The sequence below is a fragment of the Dipodomys ordii genome, unplaced genomic scaffold (genome assembly GCF_000151885.1).
Source record: "Dipodomys ordii isolate 6190 unplaced genomic scaffold, Dord_2.0 Scaffold44, whole genome shotgun sequence".
NCBI classification, from domain to species: Eukaryota; Metazoa; Chordata; class Mammalia; order Rodentia; family Heteromyidae; genus Dipodomys; species Dipodomys ordii.
The window spans coordinates 5,694,471-5,716,763 of NW_012267260.1; the positions used below are offsets into that span (position 1 = coordinate 5,694,471).

The 22,293-nt window shown below is 41.7% G+C and overlaps 1 protein-coding gene across 1 annotated transcript in view; it reads left to right on the top strand.

Annotated features, from left to right (window-relative positions):
- The window catches only part of LOC105987725 (24-hydroxycholesterol 7-alpha-hydroxylase), a 44,084-nt gene that overhangs the window by 12,864 nt on the left and 8,927 nt on the right, over positions 1–22,293 (top strand). Inside the window, exons 6-10 of the mRNA XM_013019080.1 lie at positions 294–398; positions 5,122–5,212; positions 16,110–16,243; positions 18,051–18,146; positions 18,957–19,045. Coding sequence (XP_012874534.1) covers positions 294–398; positions 5,122–5,212; positions 16,110–16,243; positions 18,051–18,146; positions 18,957–19,045 — 515 coding nt within the window. The remainder of the gene's footprint in view (positions 1–293; positions 399–5,121; positions 5,213–16,109; positions 16,244–18,050; positions 18,147–18,956; positions 19,046–22,293) is intronic.

Genomic DNA, 22,293 nt, shown 5'->3' on the forward strand with positions numbered 1-22,293 from the left:
GACAACCTTCCTCAATGGTGTGGGTGTGTGAGTAGCTTCCCTTCCCCCCTAGGACTGCCAAACAACCTCTCAAGTATAGCGATCCTTTAGCATGCTTCAAATGACAAGCCCAGGGAATGGCAGAAATAGAATCGTGCCTTCTGTCCTCGTTTTGGTAGTATTGGAGTATGAAATTTGGGTCTTGCACTTACAAGGATATCTTCTGGAGTGAAGAAAAAATGTGTGTTCTCTTATTTATGAATATCAATCTTTGTCACATGGCCGTAGCTTGACAATTTATTCCCTTTAAACAGACGATAATGCAGGCTGTACAGGATGTTATAGAAATGGAAAAAAGTGAACTAATTCCTAATTATGCGCTCTTAATGCTGTGGGCCTCTCTCTCTAATGCTGTTCCCGTAAGTACATGATGAAGTTCGGGCTGTGTGTCTCTAATGTACTTGTGTTGCTTCTCTTTTCTTCTCACTCCCCCCTTTTCTCCACTTTACACTTCTTATGGGGAAGAAAAAGAATTAAGTAGTGAGATAATAAACAAGGTTGCTCTGACCAGGTTCTGAAGAAGGCAGGGCAGAGCTGCCGTAAGTCCTCTGAAAGGTAGCCTGTGACAGGCTGAGGGCAAAGCCGGCCCTTTGCAGGGGCTTAGGGGACCTGGGCACTGGGCACAGGTCAATGTTGGTGAGGTCAGGTGAGTAAGGGTTGGCCTCAGCTTTTTTTTTTTTTTGGTCGGTCATGGGGCTTGAACTCTGGGCTTGGGCGCTGACCCTCAGCTCTTCAGCTCAAGGCTAGCGCTCTACCACTTGACCCACAGTGCCACTTCCAGTTTTCTGGTGGTTAATTGGAGATAAGATTCTCACCGACTTTCCTGGCTGGCTTTGAACCGTGATCCTCAGCTCTCAGCCTCCAGAGTAGCTAGGATTACAGGCATGAGCCATCACTGCCCTGCTGGCCTCGGCTTTTTACTGGGAAAGAGAGCAAGCAAATGGATACTTACAGACAGTATTAGGCTTAAATCTGGACATCTGCAGCCATACGCATAGAGTCTGATTGTAGTAGCTTGAACTCTGTGCATCTAGTGGTTAAAAAGAGAGGAAAGAGAAGAAGACAGAGACAGACAGACAGACATATGTAACTCCTACTACATGGTACCCTTTTTTTTCTAAAAACTTTATGTGATGATTCTACAACACAAACCCAGCTGGTGACCATGGGCATGAGCCCCACCCCCTCCTCCCACCCCAGAACTCATCTTCCAGTGCTCCACCACCATTTCTTTCCCTGTGTTTTCTTGGTCCTGCAAGCTGGAATAGATTAATATTGAAACTTACAATATATGTAAAGTGAGCAGAGAAACTGATGTTTTTAATGATTTATTTTTGAAACAAGGTCTCCCTATATAGTCCAAATAGACCCTGAACCCATGATTCTCTTGTCTCAGCCTCCCTAGTAATATGGTTACAAATGTACAGGCTGCACGCTGTAAAATTGCTTTGTTTTTGTTTGTTTTTTTTTAAAGCTATCATGAGGTAGATTAGAAGCAGGAGGTAAGAGCCATGCAATTTGTCCACCACTACCTGTCCAATCTATTCCGGCTTCCCGGAAGGAAGGTTCAAAGGAAGCAAGCTGCCCCTTATGTTATCTGAAATCCAAGGATAATCCTTGTGATCTACAAACAGGAAGACATTCAATCCATCTCCCATTAAATATTCCACTTCTCTTCCTACAAATAGAAATAAGGAAGCTGTTTCCAGTATCACTCAATTTTCCATCATCTTTCTGAAGGCCTTAGCAACTAAAGGATTTCCAAGTCCTGAATTCCTAGCATCCTTTTACCCATTGTGAAATTTATTGGGCTGATGGCTGAGCTGGAAATTTGGGCTTCTTGGCTACAAAGTTGTGCTTCTCGTGAGAATATATATTTTATCTGGGATTATCCAGTAAAAGCAGTGTAATTCCTTCTCCTGCTTTGTAGACCATGGTTACTCTGAATTTTTTCTAAATAATGGGTCTTAGAAACCGATTAAGCTACAGCAAAGCATTCAAGCAAACATCAAAACAACTCCCCAAACAACAACAAAACAGACGCTTTTTGTCAGAGCATTAATTTCCAACATCTCATTAAATAGGTCCCCTGGAAGAAAAGCACACAAAGCACCATTGAACCGACAAAGAGCAAGTCAGTTCTTTGCAATTTGTTCCTGGCACTGGTCTGAAAGGATGTTAATCACCCATCTCAGAAAGCAGTGTCTGACAATGAGTGGAGGTCCTGTCTTGCCAGCTCTTACTGGTACTGATGTGTGAGCTGAGTCCTCGGACAGACCAGCGAGCGAGATCCAAAGCCCATCTCCAGCACTGGCAGACTGTGGGCTAGTCACTTAACCCCACCCAGTCTCAGTGTCCTCATGTGTAAAACGGGGCTCATGCTACTGCAGATGGATGTGAAGAATATACTGGGCGACATGGGGAATGCCTAACAGTACCTGGCACATCAGTGGTCCAGGAACGTTGGTTTTCAAATGATTACCCTGGCTCAATCGCTGATGACTTCCTACTTTTTTGTTTATTTGCTGGTCCTGGGGCTTGCACTCTGGGACCTGGATGTCATCCTTGAGCAAATTTTGCTCAAGTCTAGCACTCTACCACTTAAGCCACAGCTCCATTTCCAGCTTTTTCTGTGATTAACTGGAGATAAGAGTCACCCAGAGTTGTGCCCTGCGTGGCTTCAAACTGTGATCCTCGCATCTCATTTTCCTGAGTAGCTTGGATTACAAGGCATGAGCCAGGCCCTGGCCCAGGGTTGCTTTCAGCGGCTCATTATGAGTAAATAGAAGCCAGGTGCCAGTGGGTCACGCCCATAATCCCAGCTACTCTGGAGACTAAGATCTCAGGATTTGCAGATCAAAGCCAGCCAGGACAGGGAAGTCCAGGAGACTCTTATCTCCAATTAACTACCCAAAATCCAGAACCAGAGCTGTGGCTCAAGTGGTAGAACACCAGCCTTGAGCACAAAATTCAGGGACAGCTCCAAGGCCCTGAGTTCAAGGACTAGCTCGCGCGCACGCGCGCACACACACACACACACACACACACACAAATAGTGAAAATAGACTGCCCGGGTTCCCACACACTTGACTCTTCCAAGGTGTCCTGGAAGGCATTGGGCTCACTGTCCTGGCTTTTATGACAGCTCAGTTCTGCTAAGAGAACTGCTGAAGCCCACCAGAGGTGTCCCTGGGAGGTATGCCCTGGGAGGGGCTCAGGTCACGTTAGCTCCCCTCGCCAACTTTGCACTCAGCCTCAAAGCCCATGGGGCTCAGATCACAGACAGGCTGGGGCCCTGCCCCCTCTCCTCTCGAAAAATACCAGTTAGTAATCACAGGAACAGTAAACACAATTACACAACTGCAGAGACTCTTCCTGCGTATCAATTTAGTATTACATAACACATTTGATTCACTCTTGACTTTCTTCTATATACTTTTAATTTTCAAAAGGTACCTTTTGGAAGAGTGAAAAATGCCGTTTTACAGGAAAAATCTGTTTTTTGTCTTTTTTTAAAAAAGCATAGCCATTTGTAGTTTAACAAATCCTACGAATTTGCTGTACATCAGCACTCAAATTGAGCGAATATGTGTAAGTGCAGTTTGACACAGGAAACTGAGTCCTCTTGTGTAAATGAAGTCTGTCCCCTGTGGCTAGGATTTTCCCCAACACAACTCTGCTTCTCTGAATAAGATGAACCGAGTATGGAGTGAATCAAGTGCAGGGAGTTAGTTAGCTGTGTGGATGGAAGGAGAAAAGGCCCCCCCTCCTCTCCCCCTGCCGGGAGGGAGGACAGCAAGCATTGTCCTGTCTCTGGACGACGTCCCAGGAAGATGGCTTCTGGATAGCAGAGGCTTGGTTCTCCTGTTCATCTGTCTCTGTGAACATGACATTATCAATGTCACATCAGCTAGAGGAAAGAAATGACCAGGTTGCTTCTGGCCCACATAAACCAATGAGCTCCAACAATTGATCTACCACTTTTGACCACAGAGGGGAGTGCTGGGATTGTTGTATTGTTGCTTTATAAAACAGAGAAAAATGAGGCAACATGATGAAGTTACATCAAGTGTTGTCTGAGTCATTTCAAGGCTGATTTCACAATGTATGTTTGTAATAGAAAAGGAGAAGCAAACCACTGCTGCTTTTTAATGATCTTATATAGGTAGCATTATACGTGTAATCTAAGAATAGAAGCAAAAAAAAATCTACTTGAGATGTATAGCTGTATACTTTTATCTTTAAATACCCTATTAAAGAAAGATAATAAAATAATATTGATAGAGAAAGGATATGAAAATGTAGTATAGTATTTAGGAATGAAATGTGTCTATTTTCAAGTAGAATTCTCTTCCACTTTATGAGATTTTAGGTATGGTTTTTCTGGATTTAAAATTACCATTTTAATGTGCAGAAAGTAAAATTTTCTGATGCATCTGTATTTTAAGAATTAATTTTAAAAAATACGTTAGCTTGAAATTAAAATTCCTGTCATAAAATTTTGCTTCTAAATATTGAATATATGCCTGCTTACATAGTATTTTCCTTGCTTATTATTAGTATTTTATCTGGCTTATTAGTTTAAGAAAAGCCCATTATTGTTACCTTAATGAAGTTATTTTAACCTATATAAAGCCGGGTGCTGGTGGCTCACGCCTGTAATCCTAGCTACTCAGGAGGCTGAGATCTGAGAATCGCGGTTCAAAGCCAGCCCGGGCAGCAGAGACCGTGAGACTCCTATCTCCAATTAACCACCAGAAAACCGGAAGTGGCGCTGTAGCTCAAGTGGTAGAGTGCTCGCCTTGAGCTGAAGAGCTGAGGGACAGTGCCCAGGCCCAGAGTTCAAGCCCCATGGCCGACAAAAAAATATATATATAGTAAGCCTATACTGACAGAATGAAACTATAAATTTAACTTCTTAGAGGTACATAACACCTCTTTTCTTAAAATCTAGATGTTTCCCAAGGTGCTCCTTACTAACATACTTTAAAGATTAATGAAAACATTGTCCTTATTTTTTGTTTATGTCTCATACTAATTATGCACTTGTCAGTAATTTTGTTGTATGCTTTTCTTTTTGAGATTGCATTTTGGACCCTCGCGTTTGTCCTGTCACATCCTGACATCCACAGGGCCATCAAGGAGGACATAGCGTCTGTGTTCGGCTCAGCAGGTAGTAAACAGAGTACATTTACATAATTGATGACATGTCTCATAATCCAGGCTGGCCATGAAGGCTTTTGAGTTTTGATCTGGACTATCTCAAAATGCCATGCTTCAGTCATGGTCCCCAGGATGATAACGCTGGAGTTTCATGGAACCTTTAGGAGTCGGTGGAAGGCCTCAGGTTATTGGGGTGTGTGTCCTTGGGGGAGCTGGGAACCTGCCTGCTGCAGCTGAGGCGAGCAGTTCAATCTGCCAGCTCTTCCCGGCCGACGCTATGGGCCATACCCATTAGAGGCCCAAAGCAGTGGGTCTGCCCAGGCTGGGCCTGAACCTCCAAAACTCTGAGTCAAAATAGTCCTTTCCTCTTTATATGTGAATTACGTGGGTATTTTATTATAGTGAGGGAAAGTTGATTAACGTAACTGCAAACATAAATACCTGTCTTTGACAGAAACTCAACATCAGTCATTCAAATGGCAATGTAATTTGTTGTGTGTTTCAGGATATAAAATGATTAGATAGAATCCTAATTATAATCAAGCACCTCTGAGGCTGTTGAGTTCTTTTTGTCTAACTTACACATATATAGGTATGTGTGTGCATGTGCATGTGTGTATATGTACACACATACACACACATATATACATAAAGTGTTTTCCCCTAATATATTGGCCCTCTTACATCAGTGGACCAGCAAGTACACAGTTTTGGAATTGGGAGATTCAGATGTAAGTAATGTGGTGCACAGTGCATGTATCACAACAGTATTGTGGGTTTGGAAGTCAGGCAAGGTTTGTCATCAAAGATAAATGACAAAAAAACATTTCCCTTACTGTGGTTGAAGACTTAGGTGTTTAGAAGCTACAGATAAGCTAGGTTCTGGTGGTTCAAGCCTATAATCCTAGCTACTCAGAAGGATGAGATTTGAGGATTATATCAGCCCAGGCAGAAAAGTCTCTGCTACTCTTATCCAGCAAAAAGACAAAGTTGGGAGTGTGGCTCAAGTGGTAGGGAACTAGCCTTGAGTGAAAAAGCCAAGCAGGAGTGTGAAGTCCTGACATCAAGCTCCAGTACCCACACGATAAATAAATAAAATGTACCTAAAAAATAGCGCAGAGTTGGGACCCTCTCTGTAGATGAATCTGGGCAAGGATTTGAAAGTAGCCGGGAGCTAAAGAAGCAGGTATGTATACCAAGAGCTGGTGGAGGTCAAAACTAGCAGACATGATCCCATAATTCTCTAACATCACTGTCACCAGCGCCATTTGTGTTGAAGGGATTTGTCCCTTTTTCCAGAGCAAGGTGTGAGCATATTTTTAACAAACAGGTGTCAGGCTTTGAGAGGATATCTAAAGAGGAGAACACGCCACGGCCTCTGCCCCGCTGAGGCCTTTTTCTTTGCTCTTGACCTTCACACACACTGTCCTTCCTTTTTCTTTCCTTTTTTCTTTAGGTCCGAGACCAGGACTGGAACTTGGTACCTGGTGAATTTTGGTCATTGGCTCATGCTCTACCAACCAAGCCATGCCTCCAACCCCAAACCCTTCCTGTTTTCATGGTCTCCTTGTTTCCTGTTTTCAGACTTCCCTTTTCCCCTGACTGTCTGCTCTTGCAGGTGAAGTCCGCTGGACGTGTATCTCCTCCGAAACCCGGGGAGATGTGACTCTGCTCCTTCTCCCTGTCAGCTCACCATCACGGAGGCATGTGACCTTCCTTTCTCACGGCTCCCGCACACGCCAGGAGCCGGGCCTTGCCACCTCTGCCTTTTCTGTTCCTTCCTATCACACGTCAGTCTGGCTTCTCTACATTTTTCATGTAGACACTGTTCTTTTCTCCGAGTGTTTTATTGAGTTATGCAAGCATTGGATCATCTTTTCTATTTTTGTTCCTATTTTGAAAATGCTGAAGTAGAAAGTCTTAGTCTGGTCAAGAGCTCTCTGGAGACCATAAGACAAAACATTCAGAATCAATAGATACACTGGCCTGTGATGTTGGGGGACTTCTAGATCAAGATTTGTTTTACATTTCATTTGCCCACTGTTGTCTTGTTTATATATTGTAAATTATATGATGTCCTTTATTCTTTTGGAAAAAATGTGTTATTAATTCAGAAGAAGGTTCCGTTTTATCTTCTGGTGAATGGAGAAATTGAAAACCTCTCTTTTAATATAGGAGAGTAATAATTGTGAAAATAACATGAGATTAGTTTTCTCAAAAGAGGATCTTACAGGATTGACAGTGACACTGGACTTCCTTTGAAATGACAGAATGGAATTGGGGGTACATTTTATGGCACCTTAGGGGTGGTGGAAGGAGGGAGGGACTGCCAGGCTTTCGTTCATCTTCTCACTTGTGTGCTGTAACAACCTCTTATAAACCATGTTGCAGTCTCTGCTATCTGTCAGTCCCTCCTTATCACTGTCTCTTTCATACTTTCTCTGTTGTGAATGTCAGTCTGAAGCAGTGGAGCAAAGCCCACTTCTAAAAGGTTATTGCTTAGAATCCTTCAATAGGAATGTATGTCTTTTGATAATAAAAAAATTTCCTAAGTCCCTTAGATGCTCAAAAGTCCTATCTGTCTCCAGAAAAGTTGTAAGAACTAGAGTTGGAAGCTCAGAAATGACCACAGAGCTTGGACAACACTGGCGTCCAGCTGGGGGGGTGGTGTCTGCAGCAGCTGGGCTCTCCCTGTGGTCCCTAGGCCTCAGTGTCCACTCTGAAGTTCATGGACCATCTCTCAATTGTTATTCACCAAAAGTATTTTTAACCACTTTCTAGGACTTTCTTTTCACTTTATACATCTCCATTTTATTCATTTAACTGGTATTTTTCTTGTATCAATGTAGTAGTTTGGGGCAGGACCTATATTGAGGAAACAGTATCATGTTATTAAAACGCTCTTTAAAAAAGAAACAAACTGGGCTGGACACTACTGGCTCACGCCTGTAATCCTAGCTACTAAGGCTGAGATCTGAGGATCACAGTTCAAAGCCATCCTAAGCAGGAAAGTCTGTGTGTCTCTTAGCTCCAATTAATCACCAGAAATCTGGAAGTGGAGTTGTGGTTCAAGTGGTAGAGCTCCAGCTTTGAGCAAAAGAAGCTCAGGGACAGTACCTACTAGGCCCTCAATTCAAACCTCAGGACTGGTACCAAAAAATAAAAATAAAATAAAACACCTAATTTTTTTAAAAAAAAGTCACATTCCTGGGTGGGAACTTTTATTATTGGGAAAATGCCAACTCCTTAAAAGTTACTATACATTTAAGTAATTATGATAAAAAATTCTAATGAGGCTTTTTTACATAAATTACCAAAATGACGTGCTTTCTTTTAGAAGAATAATTATGGTTTTAAATAAAAATATATAAAAACATAAATTAGTAAGATTAGATATTACTGAAAAACAACTATGACAAAAGAATACAGAGGGGCTGGGAAGGTGGCTCAGTGGTAAGAGTGCTTGCCTTGCATGCATGAGGCCCTGGGTTCAATTCCTCAGTACCACATAAGCAGAAAAAAGCTGGAAGTGGCTCAAGTGGTAGAGCGCTAGCCTTGAGCTAAAGAGCTGAGGGACAGCGCCCAGGCCTAGAGTTCAAGTCCCATGACCAACCAAAAAAAATATATATAGAGAGAGAGTAGGACTGGGAAATACAGTACCACCATTTTGTTTATTGCCACCAAAAAACCACATTTATAATGTTTACTTTCAAAAACAAAAATAATGGGGAAATTTCTATCCAGCTTTTACATTCTTGAAATACATCCCAATTTACCTGTATTTGCAATAAGTTAATAATATTCTAGTAACCAACAGTAAGTAGAAAGAATCTACACAAGAACATTTATAAGGAAGAGCAATCAATTAATGCTTAACTTCCCTGTACCAGCTACTGTTTCATAATCTTTCATCTACTCTCATTCTCCCCTTCTTGATTTTTTTTTGGTCTGTTGGGGGTGGGGGGCTTCAACTCTGGGCCTGGGCACTGTCCCTCTGTTCTTCAGCTCAAGGCTAGCATTCTATCACTTGAACCACAGCGCCACTTCCGGCCTTTTCTGTTTATGTGGTACTGAGGAATTGAACCCAGGGCCTCATGCATGCTAGGCGAGCACTCTACTACTGAGAACTTTCCCAGCTTCTTCCTTCTTGAATTTTTTATTTTCCATAAGCTCGACATGGATACTAATAAGCTGTATCAGTGCTTTACAAGAAAAGAAAAAGCTGAAATAATAGGGAAGCAATATGGAATCCTGACGTTTCATCAAGTTTTGGAAAGGTTTCAAGTCTCAACACGGAAAGCATATACTTTGCCTCCAATGCTAGCTAGCACAAGCCTTGTTTTAAAGAAGGCCGGAAACATATTACGGTTTTCATTTTATCCTCATCTCTGGAGCTTCCCTGAGAGGCCCTTCCTCCACTGTTCTTTCCCTCACATTTGAGAAGACTCAGAATAAGGCAACAAGCTAGATCTCATCTCCAGGAATCCTCATGAATCTTCCTTTAATGATGGATTCATTTTAGTATTAAAATCTGTTTGGTTTCTAGCTAGTTTAAATGTCCAGGACTGTTTTTATTCTGTGTCTTAAGTGACAAAAATCAAGACTTTACTCCTTACTAGGTGAAGAAGGATGTAGAGGTTTGCTGGTGTCCCAGGTCTGTGGTTTCTGCTACCGGAGGAAGGACCAGCCCAAAGCATCAGCTGCCACACAAGGGAAATCCTGCATGTTCATTTTGTTGAACAATTAATTCCCTCACGATTTGTCCTCTGCTTAAGCAACTTCACTCTGTGACCTTGTTTACTCACTAATTATTTTGGCATTTCTTCTTTCGCTCTCCTTGCCAGTCTCCGCATCTCAGTGTGTTATAAGCCCCTGCTATCAGATGTCAGTCCTCAGACGTTGGGGGGAATGCAGGACGTGTGAGGAGAGAGAAGGCCCCCAGGGTCATCATCCAAAGTTAAAATGGGTTTGAAAGTCTGAAAGACCAGTTTCACTTCTTTTCAAAGTTAAGTCAACAGTGTAAAGAGTTTTATCCCTCTACCCCTGAAGGAGACATGTGGACAAGCCTTCATTTCGACCTGTAACCAGACCATTCTCAAGTCACTGTATCAGCACTGCTTGACAGACAAAACTCGCTGAAGATGGAATGATTTCCAGGGAATGTTTATTCACGATCTTCCCTGTGAGATGTGTTCACCTTAATGAATATGTTTCTTGTGAGAAGCAAACAGTCATTTAGAAAAAAGGATCTGGGGATATTTTTGAAACAAAGTCAGATACATGATTTAAAAAGTGGACTTTTTGAACATTTCTTATGTTGACATTGTTAAAGTTCCTCAAATGAAAAGAGGGCTGTAAGAGTCACCCTGTTCCCTTTTATTTATTACTTAATTTTAGCTTTGTCTCTTCTCTCATTTTTTTAGGGGATTACCTTGAGGGATTGGCTTGAGCAATAAGCTACAAAACTAAACCTCTTCTAGCTCTTACTCTCTGACAGCAGTCTGTTTCTACTTTAATGTGTTTGTATGGAAGTTACAGACATACACTATTTTTCAAAGCTGTTGTATGCTTTCTAGAAATGAGAATTCAGCATAAATAGTAACTTTTTATTACTTGCCTGCACTTTGTAAAGAAATGGTTATTACAACATTTAGGAAGTAGACTTCTGGACCATCCCTGGGAAGGAGTTGTTGCTGAAGGTTATAACCTCAGCGTGTTTGTTTTCCAAAGGTCATCTCATGTATTTTTATCCAGTTTGCTCTTCAAGGGCACTGTGACCTTTTGTATATACTTCAACTGTAAATATTTTAAACAAACCCTCCCTATGAATGTGGAAGAACAAGCTCTGTGGAGAAACGCTCACCTCCTGACAGAACAAACAGGAAGGAGGATCTGTGCTTCCAACAGTAAAGAAAGAAGCAGTGGACTGTGCTTTTTAAACCTGAGAGAGATCGTACCAGTCGCTTGTCCCCATCTTTTCCCATCCCCCCTGCCTTTCATTTCCAGGTAGCACAGGGCTTCCTGACTCTTGAAGACCAATTTGCAGTCACTTCCCAATTTATGTCCTTGAATTAATGTCTCAGAAGGTAGGGATGACTCCACAGATACCTACTATTCCCCGATTTTTCTGCCAAAACAAGGATGATTTCACAGGGGCAATAGATTCTTTGACGGATTTATTAAGGTCATATATATGTGTGTATCTGTGTAGATAAGAAAAAAGGGCTGGAAAGACTTAAAGAAGAAAGCAGATCAGACATTTCTCCAAGTAGGACTTCCTTTGGTGATTCCATTTGACTCATGTTTCTTAAGTCCACGGAATCATGTTTGTGTGATTAACTTCGGAAGTGGTTCTTTTCTTTTCTGCCCCATACTCCAGGCTTACTTAAAACTCTAGCCACAGACAAGAGAACGAATGCACTGATGCGCAAACCCTCTCCTCAGAAACTTAATTCATACTTACGTATATGTACGTGTGGTTTTGTATCCAGGAACCTGTGAGGCAGTGACTGTGTTGTTCTTCCTTTCTCCCCTTGGGAGGAACAGTGTGGCGTCTTAGCCGGTGTGCCGTCTGTCAGCCTGCACCTGACACACAGGTGCAGGAGTGCTAGAAGCTCTGTCACTTGGAAGCTTGTCTCCTTGGACACATTAACCTCTCAGAGACTGGATTAGCTACCAGGTATAAAGGAAAGGATGTACAAATCTGTGACATTAGATGAGGAGTCAATTAGTGGTACTCTGGTCCCACCTCCTACCGTATCCAAGTTTGGAGTAGTAGCTTCTAATGTATCAAAATAGAGCAGGCACTGGTGGCTCATACTGGTGATCCTAGCTACTCAAGCTGAGATCTGAGGATCGTGGTTCAAAGCCAGCCTAGGTAGGAAGGTCTGTGAGAACCTTCACTTTAATTAACTACCAAAAAAAAAAAAACACCTGGAAGTGGAGCTGTGGTTCAAGTGATAGAGTTCTAGTCTTGAGCAAAAATGGTCAGGAACTGTGCCCAGGCCCAGAGTTGTAGCCCCAGGACTGATACACAAACAAAGTGATATTGAGTGAATTCATGGCTGAAATAATAAACCTTCAATATCTTCTTCATATGCTTCATAATCTGTAGCGCCTGCCTTAAGCTATGTGTGTCATTATGACTGTGTAATCCCAACTATTTTTTGATATTTCTGGATATAAGGATCATCCTTTGTTTACTTTGGTTTCAGATCTCCTCAGGTTTGGATTTATTGCATTTATGCCAAGTTAAACAGATGGTTTCTAAATTTTACCTCAGAACACCCATGGCTTCTTTCTGAGCCCGCGTTCTGTAGCTGTCCTGGTCGTAGGCAGGGTCTTGCCCTTCCGATGATTACCTTGGCATTCTTCCAATGCAGCCTTCTAAATTTAGATCACAGCTCTTCGAGAACAAACCACAGATGTGCAGCAAAATATGCACAGTGTAGGGCTGGAGCCACTTCTCAGAGTTCTCATAAAAAGGCTTTATCCTAGAGGTGTTTGAAAACTTGGTATATTTCCCTTATTTTTCTTTGGTCCAAGTGTACTATTTTATTTTTCCCACATCCCACTGGGATTTGACAAATTAAAAATGTTTGATCAAAACACTTTATTTTCTAAGTTCATACTATGTCTCTCATACACGTGTAGGTCATAGTTTTAAATATTTTCAACAAAAAACAAGCTTTCATTTCTGGCTTGTTTGATATAGTGCAAAGTGTTTGGTGCTTTACAATTGGTTTAACAAGAATACTTAATATTTACTATATAAACCTATTGATCCCAAGTAGAAAAGTACTTATTCTCTGTACCCTTCAGCTAAAATGAATGATGCTCTAATATAGATTCTCTACATGGAGACAAAATAGAGAAAGTTGGGTGTTATTTTTGTTACTTTTTTTGTTTGTTTTCATGTTTTTTGAAAAGCAAGATTTATGATCTAGGTTAGCACTAACTTATTTGTGGCATCCATTTGTCAAGAGCTCTGGCCGGCTCTAGTCTGAGCCTCACGCCAGATTTCCAGAAGTCTTCAGTAAATATTCCTTCTTTTTTCCCCCCTCATTTTAATTTACTGTAGCTGTAGGAAAATAACGAGGCCTAGGCTATGGCAGGTGACTGGTGAAGGAGGAATGGGAGGAATGGGGGACCAATTTTTAAGTCCCTTCTAGCTACAAAGTATTTTTCCCTTTTTTTCTTTCTTGTTCTATAGATGGATAGACAGAGATGGAGTCTCATAGACCTTTCTGTCTTGGTTGGCTTCAGACTCCAATGTGCTGGACCTCAGCCTTTTGAGTAGCTAGGATTACAGGAATGAGCCCCTGGTGCCTTGCTTACTTAGCATATAGAAAAGGTAAAATGACAGGTTTAGTTTGTTCAGTTATGAAAAATGGCTGCTCTAGCCAAATAGTTTTAGCTATCTAGAGCTATCTTATTTGTTTTCAGTTCAAATAAACACATTCATATGTGTGGATCTCCATTTTGAATTCTAATTTGTCAGAGGTGTGGACAAATATGGAAACAGATATGTGGTTGGTGAGCAAGACTAGTAGATAAGTAGACCAAATAAGACATGTCTGCTTTCTGCAGACATGTCTTTTTTTTGTTTTTGGTTTGGCTTTCAAGAGCTTCTCCCTTAGGTACCATGTGTTATCTAATTGCTCTTTAGTGTGGTACCCAAGAGATGTCTTACCTCTGGGGAAAATGCAGCAGATTAAAACCAAGATGGCTGAGAAGCAAAATCTGCTGTTATAAAGGGAAGGAATGGAGCATTGGCTAAGGGACGTAGGGGAGGAGAAGAGAAGCAGACTGCAGCGTTTTCTTAGCTGTCTTTTAGAAAAAAAAAGAATTCACATTAGGAAACTGATTTTCTTCACTTAGCTGCATCTCTGTGCATGCTCAGTGTGTGAATATAACTTGAAGATCATTATAGTGCTTGTATTATAAACAAAGATATTTTTCCCTTGAGAAGTAGTCTATAGTTTTCTTGTAAAATAACCACATTATACAGAGTGGCTATGAGAAGCATACTTGACTTGATTATATGACACAAGCAGTGAAAATCACTCAGAATGTAAAGTTCTTATAAAATGCAAATACTGTAAATACAGTCTGATTTTTGAGCAGTGGAAGGCACAGAGGAACAAACCCAGCAGTTCATCCTTTTTATGCCTCCGGATAATGGGTAAACTTGATGTGTTGTACAAGGCAAGATAGTAAACATGTTAGACTATGCAACGTGCGGTCTCAGCAATTTCACTGTGCCGTTGTAACGCAAACACAGACACATAAAAATAACAAAAATGAATGCTCTTATTGGAAAGCAAATATTTACAAGTACACTGTGACCTAATTTAGCAGGTTGGGTATACTTTGCCAATCCATGCCCGTATCTACGGTCTAATACGAGGTGAACAATACATGGAGGCTAACCAGCACCCCCTAAAGGAATATTGTCATAGCCAATCAGATACAAATAGGACATTTGTGGCTATACACGTAATGTAATTTAGCTCCTTTCTGAAATCTTGGCAATTAAAAAAAATTCAAAACAAAACAAAACTGGGTGAGGTGGCATAATCCCAACACTCAAAAGGCAGAGACTGAAGGATTGTGTTTCAGGCAACTATTCTACATAGTGACACTGCCTCAAAAAACCAACTGTTCTCCCCCCACGCCTACAGATATCAAAGAAAACCCATAAAGGAATAAGAAAGGAAAATATAGTATATCATCATGTATCTTTTCACACTTTTTCCTGTTATGTTCTTTTTTTTATTGTGAAAATACTGTACAGAGGGGTTACAATTACATGAGCAAGATAATGAGTACATTTCTTATCAAGCATTGTAGCTTCCTCCTTTGAGCCCTTCCCATCCCCTGCCCTCCCCAACCCTCCTCCCCTTTTTCCCCCCAAAGTTGTAAAGTTCATTTTCGACATAACGACTTGTACATCTCATTGTTGCAATGGGTCCACCTGTATCCCTATTTAAACAATTTGTTTTTTCCCTTCCCCTCCACAAATTATACCAACATCAAATACAGTGAAAGCAGGGGTTATACTGTGGGGGAGGGACATACAAAGCAACAAAGAAATCATCTTATAAATGTGTTAGAAACAATCCCATGAAAGAAAAAAAAACATTTGAATACATATCTTAGGGTTCATTTCCCTAACATCAACTTACCTGACCTTTTCTGCTTGACTCAGACATATACTAGTTATTGCAAATAAGGAACCATGGGACCTATGTTTCTTTGGGCCTGGCTTACTTCACTTAATATAATTTTTTCCAAGTTTTTCCATTTCCTAACAAATGTGGCAATGTCATTCTTTCTGATGGAGGCATAGAATTCCATTGTGTATATATACCACATTTTCTTGATCCATTCATCTACTGAGGGGCATCTGGGTTGGTTCCATATCTTAGCTATGGTAAATAATGCTGTAATAAACATAGTTGTGCTGGTAGCTTTAGGTAGCTTTTGGTCTTTTGAGGAACCTCCACACTGCTTTCCAAAGTGGTTGAACAAGTTTACACTCCCACCAACAATGCAGTAAGGTTTTCTTCTGTCCACATCCCCTCCAGCATCTGTTGTTATTAGAGTTCTTGATTATATCCATTCTAACTGGGGTACCTGTTGTGTTCTTGACGCCAGATTTTCATTGCTTTTATTGTTGTTGTTTAGTAGAATGAGATTAGGGGAATTACTCACCTTCTTCACAGGGACCGCCTTGGCCATCTGATAGTGAGGGATGTCACGGGAAAGAAGCAAGTCGAGGTTAGAGCAGCGTAGTCCTGTCCACCATTGGAACGTTTAACTCTGTCAGAGAGCACCCAGGGAAACCACTTGCTGACCTCTTTAATCCATGTTTTCTTTATTCATTAAAATGGTTCTCTTTACAGGTAAAGACAAGATGAAAGTCACAGAGGATGAATTGAAGAAACTCCCTCTCACTAAGTGGTGTGTCTTGGAAGCCATTCGTTTAAGAGCCCCTGGTGTCCTTGCTAGAAAAGTAGTGAAGGCGGTTAACATTATGGTAAATTCGTGATTTCATTTTCAAGGAATCAGCTGTCCAGGACTGGGCATGGTAGTTTCTTCCTATTATCCCACCTGCTTGGGCAGAGATTGGGAAGATGTATGGTTCAAAGAATATGCTTTGGGATTTTTCAAATTTGGGGGGGGGAAGTCAGGGGAAGTACACTTTATTATTATTATTATCTTTAAATAATGGTACAAAGGACATTTAACAAAGCAGTTTGTGAATACAAGATATCCTGATCAATGTCATTCCCCATCCCACCCCCTTCCCCTCTCTCATTAATTTTGTAGGCTGTACATTGGGACTCTGGCCTGCATTTTCTTCCTCTTCTCCTCTTCATTCCTCCTGTCCCTTTCCCCTTGAGCTCACCTCACCCCTTTTGAGTACCCACTTCCTAAAAAAAACACTCTGTCCTTTAAACTGTTTTTAAACAACCTAGACCAAGTCGGCTTGTGGTCAAGAGCTAGGAGGAGAAGTCGTATACTCTGGGCCTCCTCCTACAGATGCTTTGCCTTAGGCCTTTTCTGTTCCCATCACAACTCCTCATTCCTGTATCCCCTTGGCACCTTCTTGAGTTGCAGCAAGGAGCCCTGACATCCATGAGAAGCCCAGCTCCACAGGAGCAGGTGAAGCTCTCTTGCCTCATAGCATCCCGTCCCTGAGAGGTAGGCTGACCACCATCAAGTCTTTACAGTTTTACCATGCAGAGCGGCCGGAGCTTCCCTGTGCTAGTGATGCCTGTTTCTGGTGCTTCCAGTGTTTGGTCTCCCTCTCGATCCCTCTTTTCATTCGTTATATAAATAAAGTCAGGCCTGTTTAGACTGTCTGGCGAGGGCTTGCCTGCTCTGAGCGTTTCTTTGATTGGACGGCCCTTTCTGCCGTTCACAGGTCTGCAGCAGGGGACTTCCCTGTTGTCGTCCCCCTGTTGGTTCTGTCCCTGAGGCTCCTGCTTGGAGCAGCTTTTTCCCTGGTAGTCTGGGGGGCTGTGGGCTGCAGCAGGCCAAAGCCTTTAAGTCATGATCACAGATCACCAGCAACTGAAGTGGAGCTGAGGGAGAGCTTCCCAGAGTTGTCTTCTATCTCCACCCTCACACATATATCAGAGACCTCTGTGGTGACTATAGAGGTAACCAGCCCTCACAGAGCCACAATGGACAGGACTTGGATCCCACCAGTCTCTTTCTCCATCAGAGAGTGCCTGAGACCTCACTCTTCCTAGTATGGGAGCTGATGCTCTCTGGCTCTCCTGGGAAGGATGGTGTCAGGCCTGCTGCTAGTCACTGAGACCCCAAGCTCAAACCAAAACAAATGAACATATAGCATTGGCTTCTTCCCACCCCCCCAACTTCCTAACTGGTTGTCTTTAAGGTCTTTCTGCTTCAATATTCAATGCTGGACTTAAAAAGAAAGTGAGGAGAGAATCCAGTGCTGCTCCCTCGATACTGATATGGGGCCCCCGGGGACACAGCACCACTGTCCTCTTCCGCAGTGCCCCTTCCCCTGCCTTGGATCTAGAGATTCCCGCTCCATGAGGTAGTAGAGATCCATCATGGCTTCTGTCCAGAACGCTTGCTGAAAACCCCAACACCTAGCATCAGAGCTGCATCAGAAAAGACGTCACTAGTTCTGGAAATTTTCACACTTATCTAATACTCCTCTCTCTTGCCAGGCACACATGAGCAGGTAACTAAAAATCAGGAGGATAAACCAGTCATTGCTCCAGTTGGCAATAGAAATGATTTGTCAAAGGAAACTTTTCCCAAGATTTCAAACCAATGACTCGGAACTGGTTTTTCTATTATAGAATTTCACCATCCCTCCTGGGGACCTCTTGATGGTGTCTCCGTTTTGGCTACATAGAAATCCAAAGTATTTCCCTGAACCCGAGCTGTTCAAACCCGTAAGTGATCTTCGTCAATGCACATAATTGTTTATTTTGATTTTTTTCCGGGAGTCTGAATTAGTGAATTAACTAGGACTGTCTCACTAAGGACCCATATTAATCAGGTAACTTTGAACAAAGTTGGCTTCAGTGTGCAGCTTAGATTTGCAAGGAAAACAGCACAGCCTTCATACATCGGGTAGAACATAGCCCTATTTGGAAGAAAGTTCTGGTTTAATTTCAGGGAAGGCATGGTTTTTATAGGAGACTTATTTTGTATTCCTCTGGCAATTTCTGTTTCTGTTTTCCTCCAAGGTGAATACAAAAAAAAAGTAAACTGATGACTTGCAATTTCATTTTATTAGGAATTTGGCCTTAAAGTTGGGTTGAAAAGAATCTAAATTAGAGTTAACTTTGTTCATTCTCTGTCTTTGAATAAAACGATCACCACTGGCATCTGGATGTACTCACTTTAAAACTTATACTTTCCCAAATAGGCCCGGCTGTCCATGTCTTACTATTAAGTTTATTACCAAGAGTAATTTTATGATGGAGCTTCCTCTCCATAGGTTAATTCTGTGGTTGATTTACCTTACCATTTACATTTACCACTTAGCAAAATTCTCTTTATGCATTTTTATTTATAAGTTCATGTTCCCAAACTACAATTGTGCCTGATATTAATAACAGGTTGGAAAAAAATTATCAACAACCTTGCAACTTTATATGCAAGGATTAGCTGTACAAAGTCATTTTTAGCCTAGAGAAATAAAGTAAAGCTCATTTCTATAAGGCTGATTAGGGGAAAATAATGTTTTCTTCCCATAGGAACGTTGGAGAAAGGCAAATTTAGAGAAGCATGCTTTCTTGGACGGGTTCATTGGATTTGGAGGCGGAAAGTTCCAGTGTCCTGGAAGGTCAGAAAGATGGAACCACACTCCCCCAGATCGGGCAGAGAGATGGTATCTCACAGAGGAAGACAAGGCTTAGCCTGCCTTTTCCCTGCTGTTAAACTACAGGGGTGTGTGGGGAGAGCAGAGTTCATGTGATGATCAGTTGTGTTGGGGGCACTTTGTGAGAAGAGACCTCATCCAAGGAAATACTGAACCTGTAGATGCTGGAGAAAATCAGGCCTTCTGTAGTTTAAATACTCAGTTACCAAAAATGGGTCATTAGACATGGTTTGATTGCTACTTACTTTTTTTTTTTTTTTTGGATCAGTCGTGGGGCTTGAACTTGGGGCGTGGGCACTGTCCCTGAGCTCTTATACTCAAGGCTAGCATTCTACCACTTTGAGTCACAGTGCCGTTTCTGTTTTCTAGTGGTTAATTGGAAATAAGAGTCTCATAGACTTTCCTGCCTGGATTGGCTTGGAACCATGATCTTCAGATCTCAGCCTCCTGGGGAGCTAGGATTACAGGCATGAGCCATGGCTCCTGGCAATTACTTGCTTTTTAAAAGCAAAGGTCAATTCATATTTTTCAATTACAGTGTTAGCATAGGCGGCTGCTGGGGTTATAGTGGGCATGTCTGACTTGACCATAGCTACACCTCACTCTCAGCCTCTTTATACCTGCTCGGTTAAATCAATCTGGCAGCCAGGAGCCCTCTTCAGGGTGATGTCCTGTTCAAGGGCAGAGGTCTGTTACTCAATGGAAGCTTTGTTCATGTTGTTTCTCAAGCAGAGAAAAGAATTTGAGCATGTCCTTGGTGCCAGGCCCTCTACCAGCTTCAGAAGGAGCACACGGAAGAAGGGATGTGGTCCCCACTTCCTAGAGTTTACAATCTTCACTAAACAAATCTCATTTCTTCTTTGAAAAGATCCCATTGGAGCAGGTTGATGCCTATTACAACAGAATCTCATTCAGCAAATGAGACTGGTTGAAATGATCAATGAAATGATTTATAAAACCTTAAAAATTCTGGTTTACAGTCCTAACTACTCCAGAAGCTGAGTTCTGAGGATCACAGTTCAGAGGAGCTCAGGTGATGGCCATGCACAGGTTTATAGTTCAAGGCCAACCTGGGAAGAAAAGTCCATTTTGAACTAAACAGCAAAACAAGGGCAGATTGGAGTTGTGGCTCAAGTAGGAGAGCAACATCTGGGGCCAAGAGAGCTGAGCAGTGCAAAGGCCTTCAGTTGAGTCACCAGTGTCATCTCTCTCTCTCTCTCTCTCTCTCTCTCACACACACACACACACACACACACACAAATTTCCTTATACTTCACAAATGATGATTTCTTAATTTAAAAAGTGAATCATATTCATCTTTAGAATAGTAATCCCAGTTCATGTTTACTATTATGACTGCAGGCACACATTCTGTTCCTCCTTTTGGTATATTAGGGTATTGGTATGCCAACATTTTAACTAATATTGGCACTGTGACCTAATCAATAGTATGTTGTTGTTTTTTTTTTATAGAAATTCTATTCTCAGGGTTATATCCTGGGAAATCCACAGGCTTAGGACAGGAATAATTCATATCATCTGTTCTTGTAAGATGTCAACTTAGAGGGAGCAAAGAGGACAGAGAATTCATACATAACTAGAAGGAACTCAGGGACCAAGCACTGCACTGAGAGCTTGGAGTAGAGAAAGTATAGCTGGTCAGGCCGATCTTCAGTGACTTCATGGGGAAAATGGGCGTTAACTTAAAAACCATGTAGTAAAGAGAATGCACCAATGGTCATCAACCACAGAATATGTGGCTTAGGGACTTGTGGTTTTACTGAGGCCCAGGGCAGATTGCAGATAGACTGAAAAGGGGCATTCACTCAGTTGAGACGGCACTTTAATACCAGTTTATCATTTGTGCACAGATCACAAGATCTTAATAATACAGTATTAAATGGTTTAGAGTAGAATCGATTGTTGTAGAAGGCCATTCTAGTTATGAAGTTATGTTAAGAGACATAAGATACTAAAAATCAGGATCAATTAAGGAAAAAGATTGGAGGTAAACAGTAGCTTTGAATCCAAGTGGCTGAAGATGGTGGAAACAGATGAATCAGCAGCAGGAGAGAGTTTGACATTGGGATATTATATTTCCCGTTAGGAACTCTGAGGCTGAAGTGTGTTAAAACGTAGATCCCAAACCCCAAATCTTTGGGACACGTGTGAGGGCTGAATATATCTGACTTATGTAGAATGCCTCATTACCTCAAGTTTCCCATTTCATTTCTGTTTCAATCCATTCTTAATTTCTCTGTCACCTATTTTAAACAGACAACTCATACAACATTTTCTTTTTTCAAGAGAGCTAAAATGAACACTGGAGAAGTGCATGAGTTCATTTGGACCACATATTCCAAGATAGATTTTTCCACTAAGAAATTTAATCCCACAAATCCTAATATAAACACCAGAAAATTACACCCATTCCTAATTGGTGTAGCAAGAGCCAACTTATTTTCTCATGTACCAAAAACTCAATGAGTCAGATGAAGTTGTTTGTAATATAGCCCAGACTCAGACTTGATCAAGGAACATGCAATCGTATGGCCTTGCAGCTGCCACCCCTGGAATTGAGGCAGGCCACCGGGCTTGTGTAAGAGACACTTGCAGAAGGAAACCGGCTCTGCTGGTTTAGCAGAGTATATACTGGGTACTGCCATTGGCTGCCAACTAAAATCAGAATGGAAGAACTGTACTTCCTTTTCCTAACAGAAGGGTCGCTAAAAGAGGTTTGTAGGAGGAGCCTTTGTGAGGCCCTGCCCTGTTTCCAGTAAGTCTATGGCTGTAGACATCTAGGGCTTTACTGAAAAACAACCAGGAGAGAGCAGCATGAATTATTGGACTTCTTCATAATAGTTCAGAATGGACAGTCTCATCTTCAACTATGATGCCGAAATAGAGGAGAACAAATAGGAGGTTTCCAGTTAAAGAATATCTGAGAACCAATGACGGGGCACAAAAGGGTGTGGTTCCTGGAGCCCATCTCCCTGGAGTGCACTCAAAGCCCACGGCTGGGTTTATGTCGGATCCCTGCAAGGGAGTGCTTACTTTGCTATGTGCTTGTGGAGTTGATATGGGCTGAATTCCAGTGTGAAATAATAGCCCTGATCTTCAGCAAGATTTACTGACTTACAAAGGAAAATAATGCTTGGATAAGAAGACAGTATGGTAAAAGTAAGGTTGTAACATTGGAGAAGTAAAAGTGA